The 15,887-nt window shown below is 47.3% G+C and overlaps 1 protein-coding gene across 1 annotated transcript in view; it reads left to right on the forward strand.

The window, feature by feature from the left end:
- Nucleotides 1-15,887, forward strand: part of TESC (tescalcin) — a 54,633-nt gene that overhangs the window by 14,542 nt on the left and 24,204 nt on the right. The window contains 1 exon segment of the mRNA XM_047762635.1: nt 6,654-6,723. Within this exon segment, the coding sequence (XP_047618591.1) occupies nt 6,654-6,723 (70 nt within the window).

The raw sequence follows: 15,887 nt of genomic DNA on the forward strand, positions 1-15,887 counted from the left end.
CTCTACCATCTGGAACAATTCATATTTTGTTGTAATCCTTTCCTGTTTTTTCCTGTGCACACGTGCGTATGGATGAACTTTCATGTAAATGAGATCTTTGTGGTCTGTTGTTTTTCCCATGAAGGTTTTTCCGCGTCTCGTGATCTTTTACAAATATTTTTTAAGGCTGTGGAGTACTCTGCCTTTAGGATGCACCAGGATTTATTTAACTAGTTTCCCATGGGTCAGCGTTGACCCAGTTTTTTACTGTTCGAAACAGGCATCAATGATTACTCTTATCTGTTTGTCTTTGTACACTTGTCTCAATTCCTCAGGACTCACTCCTGAGGATCAAGTTGCTGGTTCAGAGTGTATGTACCAAGCACTGTCTGGTGCAAATGTAATGTGAGGTGAAATAATTCTAAATTTTTGAAAAGCTATAAATGTAATGTTAGATTATCTAGTAGCCCCATTTTTTTAAAAGCATAGAATGTGTGAAATTAATTTTAACAATAGATTTTATTTAACCCATGATATCTAAAATATTTCAACATAAAATTAATAGAAAAATGATTAAGGCAGTTTACTTTTCTCATACTAAGTCTTCATAAGTTTTTTACACTTCAGCACATCTTAGCAGCCACAGGTGGCTGATGGCTCTGTTTTGGGCAGTGCAGGTGTACACGTTTTTCCTGAAGCTTCTCGTCGCAAGTGACAAGTCACCCCCCCACCCCCACCCCTAAGACTGAGCAGATGTAACTCCCACTGGCCCCATGGAAGGGGTGTACCTTTCCCTCAGGTTGAAATCTAAAACTCAAAATAATGAGGTTGAGATGCCAGGCACCAAGGTGTCTGCTGCCTCTCACTCCCATGGCAACTGTGACCTCATGGGGCCCTAGAGAGGGGGCTCAGAGCGAGGGACAGGGAAACTGGAAAAGCTTCCATCCCAGGAATCTTGAAGGGACAAGAGACAGGGCCTTCCAGGGTGTGACATGGGCACACGTGTAACAGGTGATTATGGGACGGACCTGTGGGGGCCCCAGGGTCAGCCCGGGGGAGTGGGTGGAGTTGAAGGCGTGTGGAGCTGACCCTGGGCTGAGCCCTTGGCCCTGTATTTGGGTGCCAGAAAGAGGGGACAGAGTTGTGGATTTTGTCCTCCTAATTCCCCTGCTTTCAGTCAAGCAGGATAGAGAGGCACATGTGCACACATGTTAGGTGTGCCTGCACTTTGGATGCAGTTAGCTGGAAACTATTGCATAGAGAAACCTGGTCTATAATGGTTTATAGCCAATACACTGCTTCCTGTCTCTGTGATCTTGGGCAAGTCTCAGTATCCCCATCTCTATCCTGGGGAGAAAACCCTCCCTACCTGATAGGATTGATTGATGGTTATGTGAGCCGAGGATCGTCAAGAGTCGAGTTGAGGAGTTCCTGTCGACTTTCCAGTGGAAACGAATCTGACTAGTATCCATGAGAACTCAGGTTCAATCCCTGGCCTCTCTCAGTGGGTTAGGGAACCAGCGTTGCCTTGAGCTGTGGTATAGGTCGCAGCTGGGGCTTGGATCTGGCATGGCTGTGACTGTGGTGTAGGCTGGAAGCTACAGCTCAGATTCAAACCCTAGCCTGGGAACCTCCCTATGCCATGGGCACAGCCCTAAAAAAAACAAAAAACAAAAAAACAGAGTTGAGTTGAGCCCAGTGCTCAGGACACAGCCTGATGGAATGTCTATTGTTAATTAATGGCTACTGTTGTTGCCATGATTATACATTCACTCACTTGTTAATGTCTTTATTGAGATATAATTCACATGACTGGCATTTCACCCATTCAAAATGTACTCAGTTTTTCAGTATCATGGAAGGGTTGTGTAACAATCTAATTTTGGAACATTTTCATCCCCCCACCCCACCAAAAAAAAACCTCCATAGCTGTTAGTGATTCCTGCTCTCCTTCCACAGCCCCAGGCAGCCGCTGGTCTACTTTCTGTCTCTGTGGCTTTGCTTCTCTGAGTGTCTCCTATTAATGGAATCCTACATGGCATGGGCTTTGTGACTGGCCTCTCTCATTAGCACCATATCTTCAAGGTAACTCATCTTTCACAGAGGTGGTTTAGGAGCATGTGTTTGGTTGTAATTTCTGATAATTATTTTGCAACAGATCAGTGTATTTTTAAAAACCTTTTATTGAAATATAGGCGTTCCTGTTGTGGCGCAGTGGAAATGAATCCGACTAGGAACCATGAGGTTGTGGGTTCGATCCCTGGCCTTGCTCAGTGGGTTAAGGATCCAGTGTTGCCGTGAGCTGTGGTGTAGGTTGCAGATCTGGCGTCGTTGCGGCTGTGGTGTAGGCCGGCAGCTGAAGTTCCGATTGGACCCCTAGCGTGGGAACCTCCTTATGCTGTGGGTGTGGCCCTAAAAAGAAAACAACAACAACAACAACAACAAAACCCACCAAAAACCAAAACTTTTATTGAAATGTAGATTTATGATGTGTTAGTTTCAGGCATACAGCAAAGTGGTTCACGTGTGTGTGTGTGTGTGTGTGTATATATATATATATAGAGAGAGAGAGAGAGAGACTTTTTTAGGTTCCTTCCCATTATAGGTTATTATAAGATGTTGGTATAGTTTCCTGTGCTATCCAGTAGGTTCTTGTTGCTTACTTGTTCTTGTTGCTTATCTGCTTAAATTTAGTAGTTATGTATATTTTAATCCCTCCCTCTCCTGTTCCCCTTTGGTTACCATACGTTTGTTTTTTATGTCTGTGACTCTGTTTCTGTTTGGTAAGTAAGTTCATTTGCATCACTTTTTAAGGTTCCATATACAAGTAATATCATATGACATTTGTCTTTCTCCGTCTGACTTAGTAGGATAATCTCTATGATAATCTCTAGGTCTATCCTTGTTAAAAATGGCTTCAGTGGTGCTTTTGTTTTGTTTTGTTTTGATCTGTGGGTTAAAGCTGGCAACTCTAATTGGCCAGTCTAATCTGATCACTCCAAAAGGGCCATTATGGAGTATCAGTTTTAAAAAAAGGAAACCACACATGTTCTGACTGACAAGTTCAAAACCTGGGTTTGCCTCTTTTATGTTTAGTGACCTTGAGCAAGTTACTGATGCCTTCAGAGCCTCAGTGAACTCTTCTGTAAAACAGGAATGTCTGTCAGCCATAGGTTCATGGCAGAGATTAAATAAGCACACATGTGTCCAGGTACTTGCCAATGAATGATTCACAGGTAACAATATTTTTGAGCTCCCTCAGCTGTCCCCTATGGGACCATATTGTGTGCTTAAAATATTCATTACATGACTAATAAGTATACATTGTATATTAGAGAAGATTTGGAAAATATAGATGAATCAAAGCAAAACAGTCTTTAATTCCATCATTGAGAGATAATTGCTACTATTATTTTAGGAAAACAAGTTGATTTTCTTTCATTACTTGTATACATTTGTATACACATAGATGTTTTCCCCAATATGGGGTCATGCTGTTTTCATAACAGGCTGTTTTTAGACAACATTATGTTGGAATGTATGTTCACAGTAAATACACAACTGTCACTTTTAAAGGTAGTGTCCTTTTTAAAAAAACTGTCTTAGAGTTCCTGTTGTGGCTCAGTTGGTTAGGAACCCAATTAGTATCCATGAGGATGTGGGTTCAATCCCTGGCCTTGCTCAGTGGGTTAAGGATCCAGCGTTGCCACAAGCTGCGGCACAGTTCGCAGATGCAGCTTGGATCCTATGTTGCTGTGGCTGTGCCGCAGGCTCCAGCTGCAGCTCCAATTTGACCCATAGCCTGGGAACTTCGATATGCCACAAGTGCAGCCCTAAAAAGAAAAAAGAAAAAAATTTTAAAAATGGCTTAACAAACCATAAAGTGTTTAACCAATCTGCTTTTGGTGGGCACTGAATTTGAGTTCAGTTTTTAAGCTATTAGAACAGTGAACACACTTCTCTACTCATCTCTTGATATTCCTTGGCCTTATCCTTTCAGGAGAAATCCCCGCTTAAGTACAATTACTGAGCTTCTCAAGTGAGTGTTTTATTGCAGTATCACATAGAAAGTGCATCACCCAGAAGCAGACAGTTCCAAAAACTTTCTGATAATGCATCTATGTAGACCTGAAGCTGGGTCAAGAAATCAAACATTTCCAGTCTCCAGAAACCCTCTCATGCCTCATTCACATCACTGCTTCATCAAAGGCAATTGCTATCCTCACTTAAAAAAAAAAAAAAATTAAGACCTGGCTATTATGAACCTTTTCAGGTTAACAACAAAATTCAGGGGAAGATACAGAGTTTGCTTGTGTACTCCCGCCCCTGCCCCATGTACTGCCTCCCCGGATATCAACCTCCTCCACCAGAGTGGGATGTTTGTAGCAAATGATGGAACTACACTGACTCATCATCACCCAGAGTCCATGGTTTCCATTTCGGTTCTCTCTCGGTGTCTTCCATTCTGTGGGTTTGGACAAATGCATAACACATCTCCATCATTATAATATTACACAGAGCAGTTTCATTGCCCTGAAAATCCTCTGTGCTCCGCCAACTCATCCCTCCACCAGTAACCACTGATCTTGTTACTGTCTCAGTAATTTTGCCACTTCCAGAATCAGACAGTAGGTTGCCTTTCAACCCTGACTTGTAACACTACAGATGAGTTTTGCCCGTTTTTATGTCAATGAAATTATAAAGTATGTGCCCTTTCATAACTGACTTCTTCTGCTTGTTATTAGGTTTTGAAACTCAGCCAAGTTCTTGTAGGTATTATTTGTTCCTTGTCACTGCTGTATACTCTTCCGTTTTTTGACCATACCACACTGTCCATTCTGCCATTGCAGTGCATTTGAGTGATTTCCAGTTCAGGGTTCTTCAGATTGCACTGCCATGCAATCCTCCTGCACATCCTCTGATGAGTACAAGTGTGCATTTCTGTTGGGTACCTATCTAAGGAGAATGGCCAGACCGTGGAGGATGTGAACGTCCTTGCTAAAATACATGTGATATTGGAGTTCCCGTCGTGGCGCAGTGGTTAACAAATCCAACTAGGAACCATGAGGTTGCGGGTTCAGTCCCTGCCCTTGCTCAGTGGGTTAAGGATCCGGCATTGCCGTGAGCTGTGGTGTAGGTTGCAGACGTGGCTCGGATCCCGCATTGCTGTGGTTCTGGCGTAGGCCGGTGGCTACAGCTTCGATTCGACCCCTAGCCTGGGAACCTCCATATGCCGCGGAAGCGGCCCAAGGAAATAGCAAAAAGACAAAAAACAAAAAACAAAAACAAACAAACAAAAAACAAGCAGAGAGGGAAAGTATCTACTCACAGGGTTGTTTTGAGGAGGAAGCGAGAAGGTACACATAAGTGTTTAATAGTGCGCATTTCACGAAATAAGCACTGGCGTGTGGGTGGAACCCTTCTGTAGCCTGGAACTCACCAGGTCCAGTCTCAGCTGTGGAAGAAACACGGCCCACCTGGAATACCTCCTGTGTACTTAGGTTTGCTGAAACCATGGGGCCGGGGGGCAGGGGTGGTTAGGAGGAATTGGATGCAGGCATTCAAAAGGTAGAATCTTCCAGATATAAGAGAAATCAATACCAGGGATATAATGCACAACATGATAATTTTAATGAAAACTGCTATATGTAAGACATAAAAGTTAAGAGAATAAATCCTAACAGTTCTCATCACAAGGAAAAAAAATCATTTTTTATTTAATTTTTTAAATGAACCAATTTTACTTATTTCATTATTTCAATTTTTGTCTTCTTTTTATGGCCACACTCACGGCGTATGGATGTTCCCAGGCTAGGGGTTGAATCAGAGCTACAGCTGCCAGCCTACACCACAGCCAAGGCAATGCCAGATCCTTAACCCACTGAGCAAGGCCAGGGATCACACCCACATCCTCATCGTCACTATGTCAGGTTCTTAACCCACCGAGCCACAACAGGAACTCCTCTATTTAATTGTGCAGATGAGATGATAGACGGTCGCTAAACTCACTGTGGTCATCATTTCACCGTGTCCATAAGTCAGATAGTTACTGGCACATCTCACACTTACCCAGTGCTATATGTCCCCAGTATCTCTATACAACTGGAAGGAAAACAATGACACAATTGACACAACTGAATATTCAGTTACACTGCCCACAGTAGCAAGGATCACGATTCTATTTCTTTTCCTTCCACGGCCCGTGCTCTACCTGACTCTTGGCACATTTCTCACTGTAGGTCTCCCAACTTGCTCCAGGCACCTGCCCGAGCCACTTTCCCCTCCCGCCTCCTTTGTCTCAGTAGTGACTACAGGAAGCCCCTTTCTCACCGGGGAGAACCCCCATCTTCAGGAGTGGGAGGGAAGACAGACAAGCAGATGCCATCTCTTGAATGGAGTGAGGAAGGACGGGGTGACCTGGTTCACGTTTGTCCTGTCCTGGGAGCCGTCATTAGTAGAAACTGTCTTATTGTGGAGGGAGCAGAACTGGTAGCTGCAGAGCTGCATTGCCAGGAAGATGGCAAACCCTTTCTTTGTTTCTGCATGTGCAGCACTCACTTGGTTTTGCCTCAGTGGGAGCAGGTATGAGAATGAACGATCTAGCCTCCCTCCTATAGCTCCAGGTCAAAGGTCAGGGATGCCTTTCTCACTTTTCTTTCTCTCCTCCTCCTCAGTCTCATCAGACCAGATCGAGCAGCTCCACCGGAGGTTTAAGCAGCTGAGTGGAGACCAACCCACCATTCGGTAAGTTGGGCAGCTGGGTTTGCGTGCTGGGTGGGACCATGGCCCTTGGGGATGTCCCTTTCCGTTGATCTCTTCCTGAGAGTGCTGGCTGGCTCTGCTACAGCCCCTGGGTTGCCCTGTTTCCTGAGACAAACCTGTCATCGTCTTAGTGCTTTGGGTCCCTTCTAGATGAGATGTTCTCAGCTGGGAGGGAAAGAACCCCATCTTTTTCTACTGGGATCAGAAAATTATAACTGGAGTGAAGATGGTGGGGGTTGGGTGTGGGACGAAGAGCTGGTCAGCCACCGTCACCTTCCCCTGCCCTCTCTGTACCCCAGACACATAGGGCAGACCAGCTGAGTGCCAGGATCATGCCCAGGGCCAGGCACCCAGAGGTGAATTGGTTGTAGTGCAGCTCAGTTCAGGGGCTTGGATGCTGTCATGAGGACCTGTCCCTTGACTCTGCTTCCACAGGTTGGTAATTCCAGCCTCTGGCAAGCTGATGGGCGGCAGCCTCAGATTCTGCCAAGGAAAATCACCACTTTACAATGGGTATTTAATGTGAATCTCTTAGAAGCTGGGGGGGTTAGTTTTTTTTAAAGTAGTTTTAAAAATCATATTGAAGTATACTTGACTTACAAGGTTGTGTTCATTTCTGCTGTGATTCCTATATATATCATATATATATATATGCACAGAATATATATATCATATATATATATAGGAATCACAGCAGAAATGAATACAGAAAAGAATATGAAAAACCCGCACATATATATATGTATATGTGTGTGTGTGTGTGTATATATATATGCATTGACTCTATATATATGTGCGGGTTTTTCATATTCTTTTCCACTATGACTTACCACAGGATAGAGAATCTAGTTCCCATGCTCTGCAGTAGAACCTTGTTGTTTATCCATTCTATATATAGAAATTTTCTTCTGCTAATCCCAGACTTGCAGTTCTTCTTTCCCCCACCCCTACTTCCCTCTTGGCAACCACAAGTCTGTTCTCTATATCTGCGAGTCTTGTTTTTGTTTCATAGATGTAATAGATATATTGATTTTTTTGTCTTATTTTATTATTGTTTCTAATGGCTGCACCTCCAGCTTATGGCAGTTCCCAGGCCAGGGACTGAGTCTGAGCCACAGCTGTGACCTAGGCCTCAGCTGTGGCAATACCAGATCCTTTAACCACTGCGCCAGGCTGGGGATTGAACCTATGCCTCTGTAGCAACCCAAGCCCCTGCAGTTGGATTCTTAATCCACTGCGCCAGAGCAGGAACTCTTGATTTGTGTCATATTTTAGATTCATAGGAAGTGATATGAGTGATATATGGCATTTGTCTTTCTTTTTCTGACTTACTTCACTTAGTATGATAACCTCTAGGTCAATCCATGTTTCTGCGAATGGCATTATTTCATTCTTTTTCATGGCTGAATAGTATTCCGCTGTATATATGTGCCAGATCTTCTTAATCCATTCGTCTGTCAGTGGACAGTTAAGTTGATTCTGTGTTTTGACTACTGTAAATAGTGCTGCTATGAACATAGGGTGCATGTGTCTATTCCAAATTATAGTTTTGTCTGGGTATACGCCCAGTAGTGGGATTGCTGGATCATATGGCCACTCTATTTTTAGTTTTCTGAGGAACCTCCATTCTTTTTTCCATAATGGTTACACCAGTTTACATTCCAGGTGGGTTACTTTTTTTATGAGGAGGAACACCTCGGACTGTGTACCTTCTTCCAGGAGTGTGTGTTCAGTCTTAGGTGGTGGTTACATTATTGAGAATGAGGTTGGTGAGAGGCCTAGTCAATGACTTGATCACAAAGTTGGTGAGAAAGCTTCGAGTTAAAGCAAGTAGTTTCCAATGTAAAATGAATACTGTTCCACCACAAACTTTCAAACAGATGTAGTTTCCTAAAATAGGCATGCAGAGTCTCAAGGTTATGTCTTGGAACTTTAAAATAAACCTTTTAATAGTCTTGGAAAACATCCCTTTTCTTAGTGAAAAGACTTAAATTTGACCTAGATTTTTATGGAAAGTCACATGTAAATACTATCCACTTTTTCTCGTCTTTGTCCAAACAAAAGCGTGTTATTAATCCAGTGTGTTGTATGCTGAGAGCATCCATTTACAGAACTCGGAGTCTGGTGGTCTCTGGTCTCAATTTGATTATATCCAAGGCAGAAGTAAATTCAGTTAAGACCGACTTCTTGAATTCTACACACCCCACTCACTCAACTCAGTGACGAGCCCAGCCAAAGGTGTCCTGGCTTCTCATTGGTTCTGATGGGTCACATGCCCAGGCCTGAGCCAGTCACCATGGTCAGGACTTGGAAATGCCAATTGCTCTTCCTCAGAGCTGGGAGTGAGTGGGGACTGGGTCATCTGCCAAGGGCAAGGGAGGAGGATGAGTGATTACCCAGGGCCAGGTGGGCTTCCTGGGACCAGGGGCTGAGGAGTGGGTACAGGTGGTAAGACCTGAGCCGGGCAGGTCTCTAGGGAGGTGATGCATATGCACCTGGATTTTGGAACATGGTCCTGTCCAGGGCATCCTTCATCCCTTTAGAAGTTCATGAACAAGTACCCTGTGCCAGGTGGGCCATACCTGTGCTGGTGGACAGGACCACCATGCAGCTCACGGTGGAGGTATGTGAAGGCAAGGCCACCGTTCTTAAGATAATTTTCCAGCAAGCTGTGCCCCCAGCCCAATCACAAGCTGCCTTGGGCTTCTCATTGTTTCAGGTCTGCAATCTGGCTTGATGAGAGGCCTCAGGTTCAAATTCCAGGTATTTACTTTTCAGACTTGAGGGAGGCAGAGGCAAAAACCCAGACTTGGAAAACAAATCATATTTGATTCCTCTGTATCCCTAGCTGGTGACTTTGGATTAGTTGCTGTGTTTCTCTGGGCTTATCTCCTCCTCTGCAAAGTGAGTGTGGTCATGTGGGATTTGATTCAACACGAAAGATGAGCAGATGCCTCTGTGATAAGCTGGGCTCCTTGGCATTTGGCAGACAGGACTGTCTTTATTCCAGCATTGGTGAGGTCATAAGGACCACCTTGAGATGCCCAAGCAGGGGCCATCTGGTCTGAGGGCTGGAGTGGAGGTGGGGAGCGCATATGCTGTGTGAGTAAGAGTCTGTGGTGCTGGTGGAGGCCCCTCCCACTTTGAGATTCTAGCTTCTGAGCCCTGGCAGTGTTGCTCAGCGGCCCCTCAGGGGCCTCTGCAAGGATGTACTGAAACGTGGCGCTCTATACTGGTTCCTTTCTGGCATGAACATGCATGCAAATCACCCAGGAATCTTGCTAAAACGCAGGTGTTGATTCACAGGATGGAGTGAGGCCTGGGACTCTGATTTCTAACCAGCATGGCTGTCTTGGTCAGGTTGGCTTTGCCTGGCACCGGGGGATGGTGCCCAGTATGCCCTCCGGGCTTGGATAGGTGGAGGCTGCACCCCCCCTGCAGATGCTGAGCGGTCCTTGTGCCTCCTACTCCCCTAGTCTTGTAGGTCAAGCCAGGATTGAGACCGTTTGAGGTGGTGGCTCTGGCTGCCATCCTGGATCGTGCTTACCCGTCTCTTGCCACCCACCCTAGGACTGCCATATGCATTGCCCTCTCCACCCCTGCTGTCAAGCAAGCCCTGAGTATGTCTACTAGACCCAGTGAGCAGCCCCTGCTCCGCAGCCCTTGGGGGCTTCTCAGTACCCTCAAGGTCATATCCATGCTCTTTAGCTGGGGTCCACCAAGGTCTTCAAATGCTGGCTTTTGCTCTGCCGAGGTCTCAGTGAGGATGCCACCTCCTCCAAGATACCCTCCCACACTCTGTGCCCCCACAGTCCCTCCTGGCAGAGGCCCATCCCAGCATTTACAGCACAGACTTGTAACTGCCCCCTTCCACCCACCGCCCCTAACAGTCTGTCGGCCCCTTGGGGAACAGGAACTGGCTCTTGTCCCCTGGCTCTCGGGCTGAGTCCAGGGCTTGTAAGAGGGGTAGATGCTCTGGGAGGAGCTGGTTGAATGGATGAATGAGAGAGCATAGAAGTGAGGAACCAATAAGTGAGTATTTTGATTAGAGGAGTTCTCTGTAGTCCGTAAAGCATGGTAGAGGTGAGACCTGTTGTTATTAATAGTACTTCCCTGGTAGGGTTTACATGTGCCTGATAAGAAAATTTATCTGGGGGCCTGGCAGGTAGGGACTGTTCACAGATAAAAGCTGTTATTATTTCAGCATGTTTCGTGCTGCACAGCCGGAGCCTGCCACTGCTGCCTTATCCAGCCCATAAATAGTGGTAGGAACACCTGTTCTCCCCATTTGACGCAGGGGAAAGTGAAGCTCAGAGAGGCCGTGTACCTGGCCCTTGGTCCTACAGCTCCTCGGTGGAGGAGCTAGGACTTGATCCCCGTGCTGAGACCCCTCTGTACTGAAGCTGGGATCGTGGCTTTGACTTGCGAGTGTCCCGTAAGGACCTCGGTCTCCCCGCTCTGCCATCTGAGGACCCTCCACTTTTAACATTGGGGGGGGGTGCATATAATGTCAACACCACAGTCCCTGCTGCGGGTCTTGCAGCCTGCTGGGTGGGTAATGTCAGCTACACATAGTGACGGGCCAGCCTGGCCTGTAGGAAGGAGGTAACACCGCATGACTGACCGCAGGGCTTATGCAAACAGGCTTGCAGGAAGGGCCTCCTCCCAGTCTCCCGACTGCTTTGCCTAATCCTAATCCACCCTCCAGGCCTGGAGAAGGGTGATGGGGCAGCTTTTCCAGTCCTCCTAGGCTTTCCTGCACACCTTCCCTAGGCTGAAGAGACAAGCAGCCCTGGCCTGGGATCAGGTTCCCTACTCTGCCAAGGGTTTCCTGTGTGACCCCAGGTTGGGCCTTCAACCTCTCTGATCCCTGGGGATCAGGGGACTGTCCAGGAGGCCCTGGGCCATGCTGGGGTTTCAGAGTATGGAAAAGAGCCTTGTTTTTTTAGTGCCAAGATTTGTGAACATTGTGGCCTGGGGTCCCCTTAGCGAGGCCCCCAGCACCTCAGTCTTAGAGAGTAAAAGTGCCTGAGAGCTTACTGGGGTCCCAGGCAGTAGGGGAGGGAGGAGAGGGCACTTTTTAATACCTCCAGTGTAAAAGACCCCTTAAGTGACCTTTCATATTTGCAATCTTTATGCACACACTAGTAAGATTTCTAAGTTGCTTTTAAGTGTAATGAAGAATTGGCTTTCTGGGAGTTCCCATCGTGGCGCAGTGGTTAACGAATCCGACTAGGAACCATGAGGTGGGGGGTTCGGTCCCTGCCCTTGCTCAGTGGGTTAACGATCCGGCGTTGCCGTGAGCTGTGGTGTAGGTTGCAGACGTGGCTGGGATCCCGCGTTGCTGTGGCTCTGGCGTAGGCCGGGGGCTACAGCTCTGATTCGACCCCTAGCCTGGGAACCTCCATATGCCGCTGAAGCGGCCCAAGAAATAGCTAAAAAAAAGACCAAAAAAAAGAATTGGCTTTCTGAATTTGTGATTTTAATACATTGAAGATAGCTTTTAAAAACACCCCACAAGTTGAAAACTGCCAAAATTGATTTAAATTGTAACTCACCACTCTCTAGCTGTGTTTGGTCGGGTCCCCTCTTTTGTTGAAAATCATGGAAGCATCCAGGGTGAATCTGTCTAAGGCTTTCAAGGCCATGTGTCAGGGCCTTAGGCTGTGTGGATTCCCTCGAAGGCCCAGCACCTGGTTTTTAAGAACATTCCTGGTGCTGCATCTTTTAAGAGGACCCCCAAACCTGAATCCAGCCTGATCACAGAGCACTGAGTTCTGAGGCCTCTTGGTGAAAAATTCTTGGAGAAAAAATGTTCCTCTGGCTCATTTATTGAGCACCTACTATTCAGAGACTTCTGTCCTCAAAAGCTTTTCTTCTAGCAGGGAACACCTTCCATAAATAAACACCTTCCAGTATTTTTATTTTCTGCACCCATGGCATGTGGAAGTTCCCAGGCTGGGGATCGAACCCAGCCACAGATGTGACTTGCCCCACAGCTGCTGCAACATTGGATCCTTAACCCACCGCTCCACAGGAAAACTTCCAATAAGGCTGCTAAGCAATGCTGATTTTAGTAAAGAAAATAATCGCTTCTTGTGCTTTTTCTTTCTTGAGTAGGGCCCCTTAAGGAGTGAGTGTTTTAAACGGCAGCCTTTTACTTGCTGATAGCGCTCTCGGGCAGGCTCCCCAACCCCCAGAAATAGATGTGATGGAATCCATCAAAAGTCGTGATGCAGGCCAGGAGGATGCCTGATTAGACAGAGCTGCATTAGAGAAATCTTTTTAGGTTCATTGAGCCATCACACGCGGAGTGATTCTTGGGAGGCATGTGACCGGACACCTACCCAAAAGCAAAAGGACTCTGTTGCCCACTCTGGAGCGCCCACGAAACGCCAAGCAGCGTTCTCGAAGCCAAACCCCAGGGTGTCAGTGAATCCCAGCTCCAGGCCTGTTTTGCATGCTACAGCAGAGCCTCTTGTTGCTTTATCAAGGGAGAGGTTAGCTTGCGGTCAGGAGCTGCCATGAGCTGGGTGACACCCTGTGCCAGGGGCTAGGCTCACTGCTCATGCTCATGGTCTTGGGCCCTCTGAAGTCCACCCTGTTGCCCCATTTTACAGATCAAGAAACTGAGGCAAAGAAGGTTAGGGTCCGTCCCCAGCCGAATCACCACTGGGATCACTTCACTTTCCCCCAAATCAAGTCACTTTTTAATCCAGTCACTTTGCTTTTTAGCCCATCAAATAGCTGAAGATTTTCTTTCTTTCTTTTTTTTAAAGAAACACTCAGGACAGTGAAATAATTATGGCCCTGCTGGTGCAGCTCTTTCACTGCCAGTGTGTTTGATGTATTCCTTGAAAGCATCGGCTAGGATGATGCCCATTCAGTTAAAAAGAAAAATCCGCGGTTGTAGAACTGAAACTGACAGTATTAATGGCCTGAACCTATCGAGAACACAGATGGGGACTTGAACCCACATGCCAAGACTTAAACCCGGCCTAAACCCAGATTGGGACTTGAACCCATGGTTTTAAATTAGAATCACTCACCCTGTGTCTGGACTCATTGAGGTTCAGGTTCTTCCTGTCTCTGCACAGAAGGAATTCAGCGAGAGACAAAGTGAGAGGCAAGACATAGATTTATTAAGATAAGACGCTTGTGAGAGATGTAAGTGGGCAGACACGGAAGCTCTGCCCCTAGGATCCGGTGGGCTACAGTTTTTATCATCCAAGGGGAATGCCGGTTGGAAAAGACTGCCTCTTCCTTTCTGGGAGTACTAACTCCTCCTTGGTATCCGCTAAGGTGTGCATTCAAATCCACAGAAGGGTGGTCCTTAAACTCTTGCCCTAGGTCTGAAAGTGAATGCAGGCCTCATCCCATCCCCCACCCAATGACCTAAGGCAATTCTCAAGGCTCCACTAATGAAGCAAGCCTGCCTTGTGCTGACGGTTTTCTTGAGTAATTTATTAACTTAGAGTGATCTTCCAATGTCCCCTAAGTTTCCCTCTTTAAATATGGTCCTTTATCAGGACTTCTACAACTACCTGTGTCTTCTCCATCCCTATCAGAGCTGCCCAGGAAACAGCGAGTGTGAGGGGCTGTCCTTCCTGCTTAGGTGAGCGCACCTGTGAGGGCAGACACAGAGCCACAAAGGAGTCAGTGGTGTGAAAGGATGCCCAGGTGTCCCTCAAAGTCAAGGAGCTTTCTAAATGGTCTTAGATTTATTAGTGGGCATGCACATTCAACTTTTTTGTTTTCTTTTTTGGCTGCCCTGCAGCATATGGAGTTCCTGGGCCAGGGAGCAGATCTGAGCCATTGTGGCAACCGAAGCTGCAGCTGCAGCGAGGCCAGATCCTTAACCCACTGTGCCAGGCCGGGGATCGAACATGCGTCCTAGTGCTCCCAAGATGCCACCAATCCCCTTGTGCCACAGTGGGAACTCCATAAGACATTTTTTTTAAAAGAAATTCTTTTCCCAGCAGGGTTAATACTTGACTCTGTCCTTGCTTTACAGAAACAGGTGTTAAGGGCCTTCCATGGTGGGTTCTGGTGCTGGGGACACTGGAGGAGAAATGAGGCTTCCTCTGCTCCTTGTGGGTCTTCTGTTCAGGTGTGTGTTCTGAGTGTGTGTGTGAGCAAGAGAGAGAGGGGTAACTACCATGTAAGCCAGCTCATACATACGGTGACAAAGGAAGGAAACAGGGCAGAAGGAGGCCGCACCCCTTGAGGCTGCTGTGGGGAGGGACCTCGGCCCAGCTGGTTGGCAAAGGCCCCTCTGAGGTGGCTGCCTTGGGGCTGAACGCAGAGTGGAGAGAAGGGGCTGGTGTAGCAGAAAGGGCTCCTGGCAGAGGTGGGACCCAGCTTCCTCTGCCTGAGTGATGAGAGCACTGAAGCGTGGGGTGCAGATCACAGAGACCCGTCTTGGCTGTAGGCAAGGACTCAAAATGCTTTGCTGTGGTTCGCAACATCCAGGGAGCGTTAACTCCCAAATTTGCATCTCTAGCCAGGCCATCTCCTCTCAACTCCAGACTCACATAGCAACTGCCTGTCGCCTTGATGTCCCAAAGGTCTCTCACGTTTACCATGTGTCCCACAGGGAGCTCCCCTCCACCAGGCCCTTCATCCCACTCAGGCCACCATCATCTCTCAGCTGGATTATCCCAGCAGCCTCCCCTGGACCTCCGGCTTTTGTTCTCACTTCTGGGGGTGTACGGGGAGCCTAGGAAAATGGCACCTCTCTGCCCAGAACGTTCCCTCTCACCAAGTCATGTGAGGTCAGAGCTGCTGGTCAGTGCGGGTCCTGCAGATCCCTGCACAGTGCGCCCAGTGCCACCACCACCCCTTCGACCTCCTGACTGCCCTCTGTTCCTGCCTCAGGGCTCTAGCATGTACCGTTCCTTCTTTCTAGAATGCCTTTCCCCAGAGCAGGGTGTCCCTTGGCACTTGTGTTGCAGGAAGGGGGACCCCTGCCTGCCAGGGCCTGAGAGTGGGCTCTTGTCTAACACTCAGAAATGAGTTGTGCAAGGAGACACACATGCTAACAAAGACTTTATTGGGAAGGCGCACCTGGGCCGAGAGCAGGAGGGTGAGGGAACCCAGGAGAACAGCTCTGCCCCGTGGCTCGCAGCCTCTGGTTTCTGGGAATG

The sequence above is a fragment of the Phacochoerus africanus genome, chromosome 15 (genome assembly GCF_016906955.1).
Source record: "Phacochoerus africanus isolate WHEZ1 chromosome 15, ROS_Pafr_v1, whole genome shotgun sequence".
Taxonomy (NCBI): Eukaryota; Metazoa; Chordata; class Mammalia; order Artiodactyla; family Suidae; genus Phacochoerus; species Phacochoerus africanus.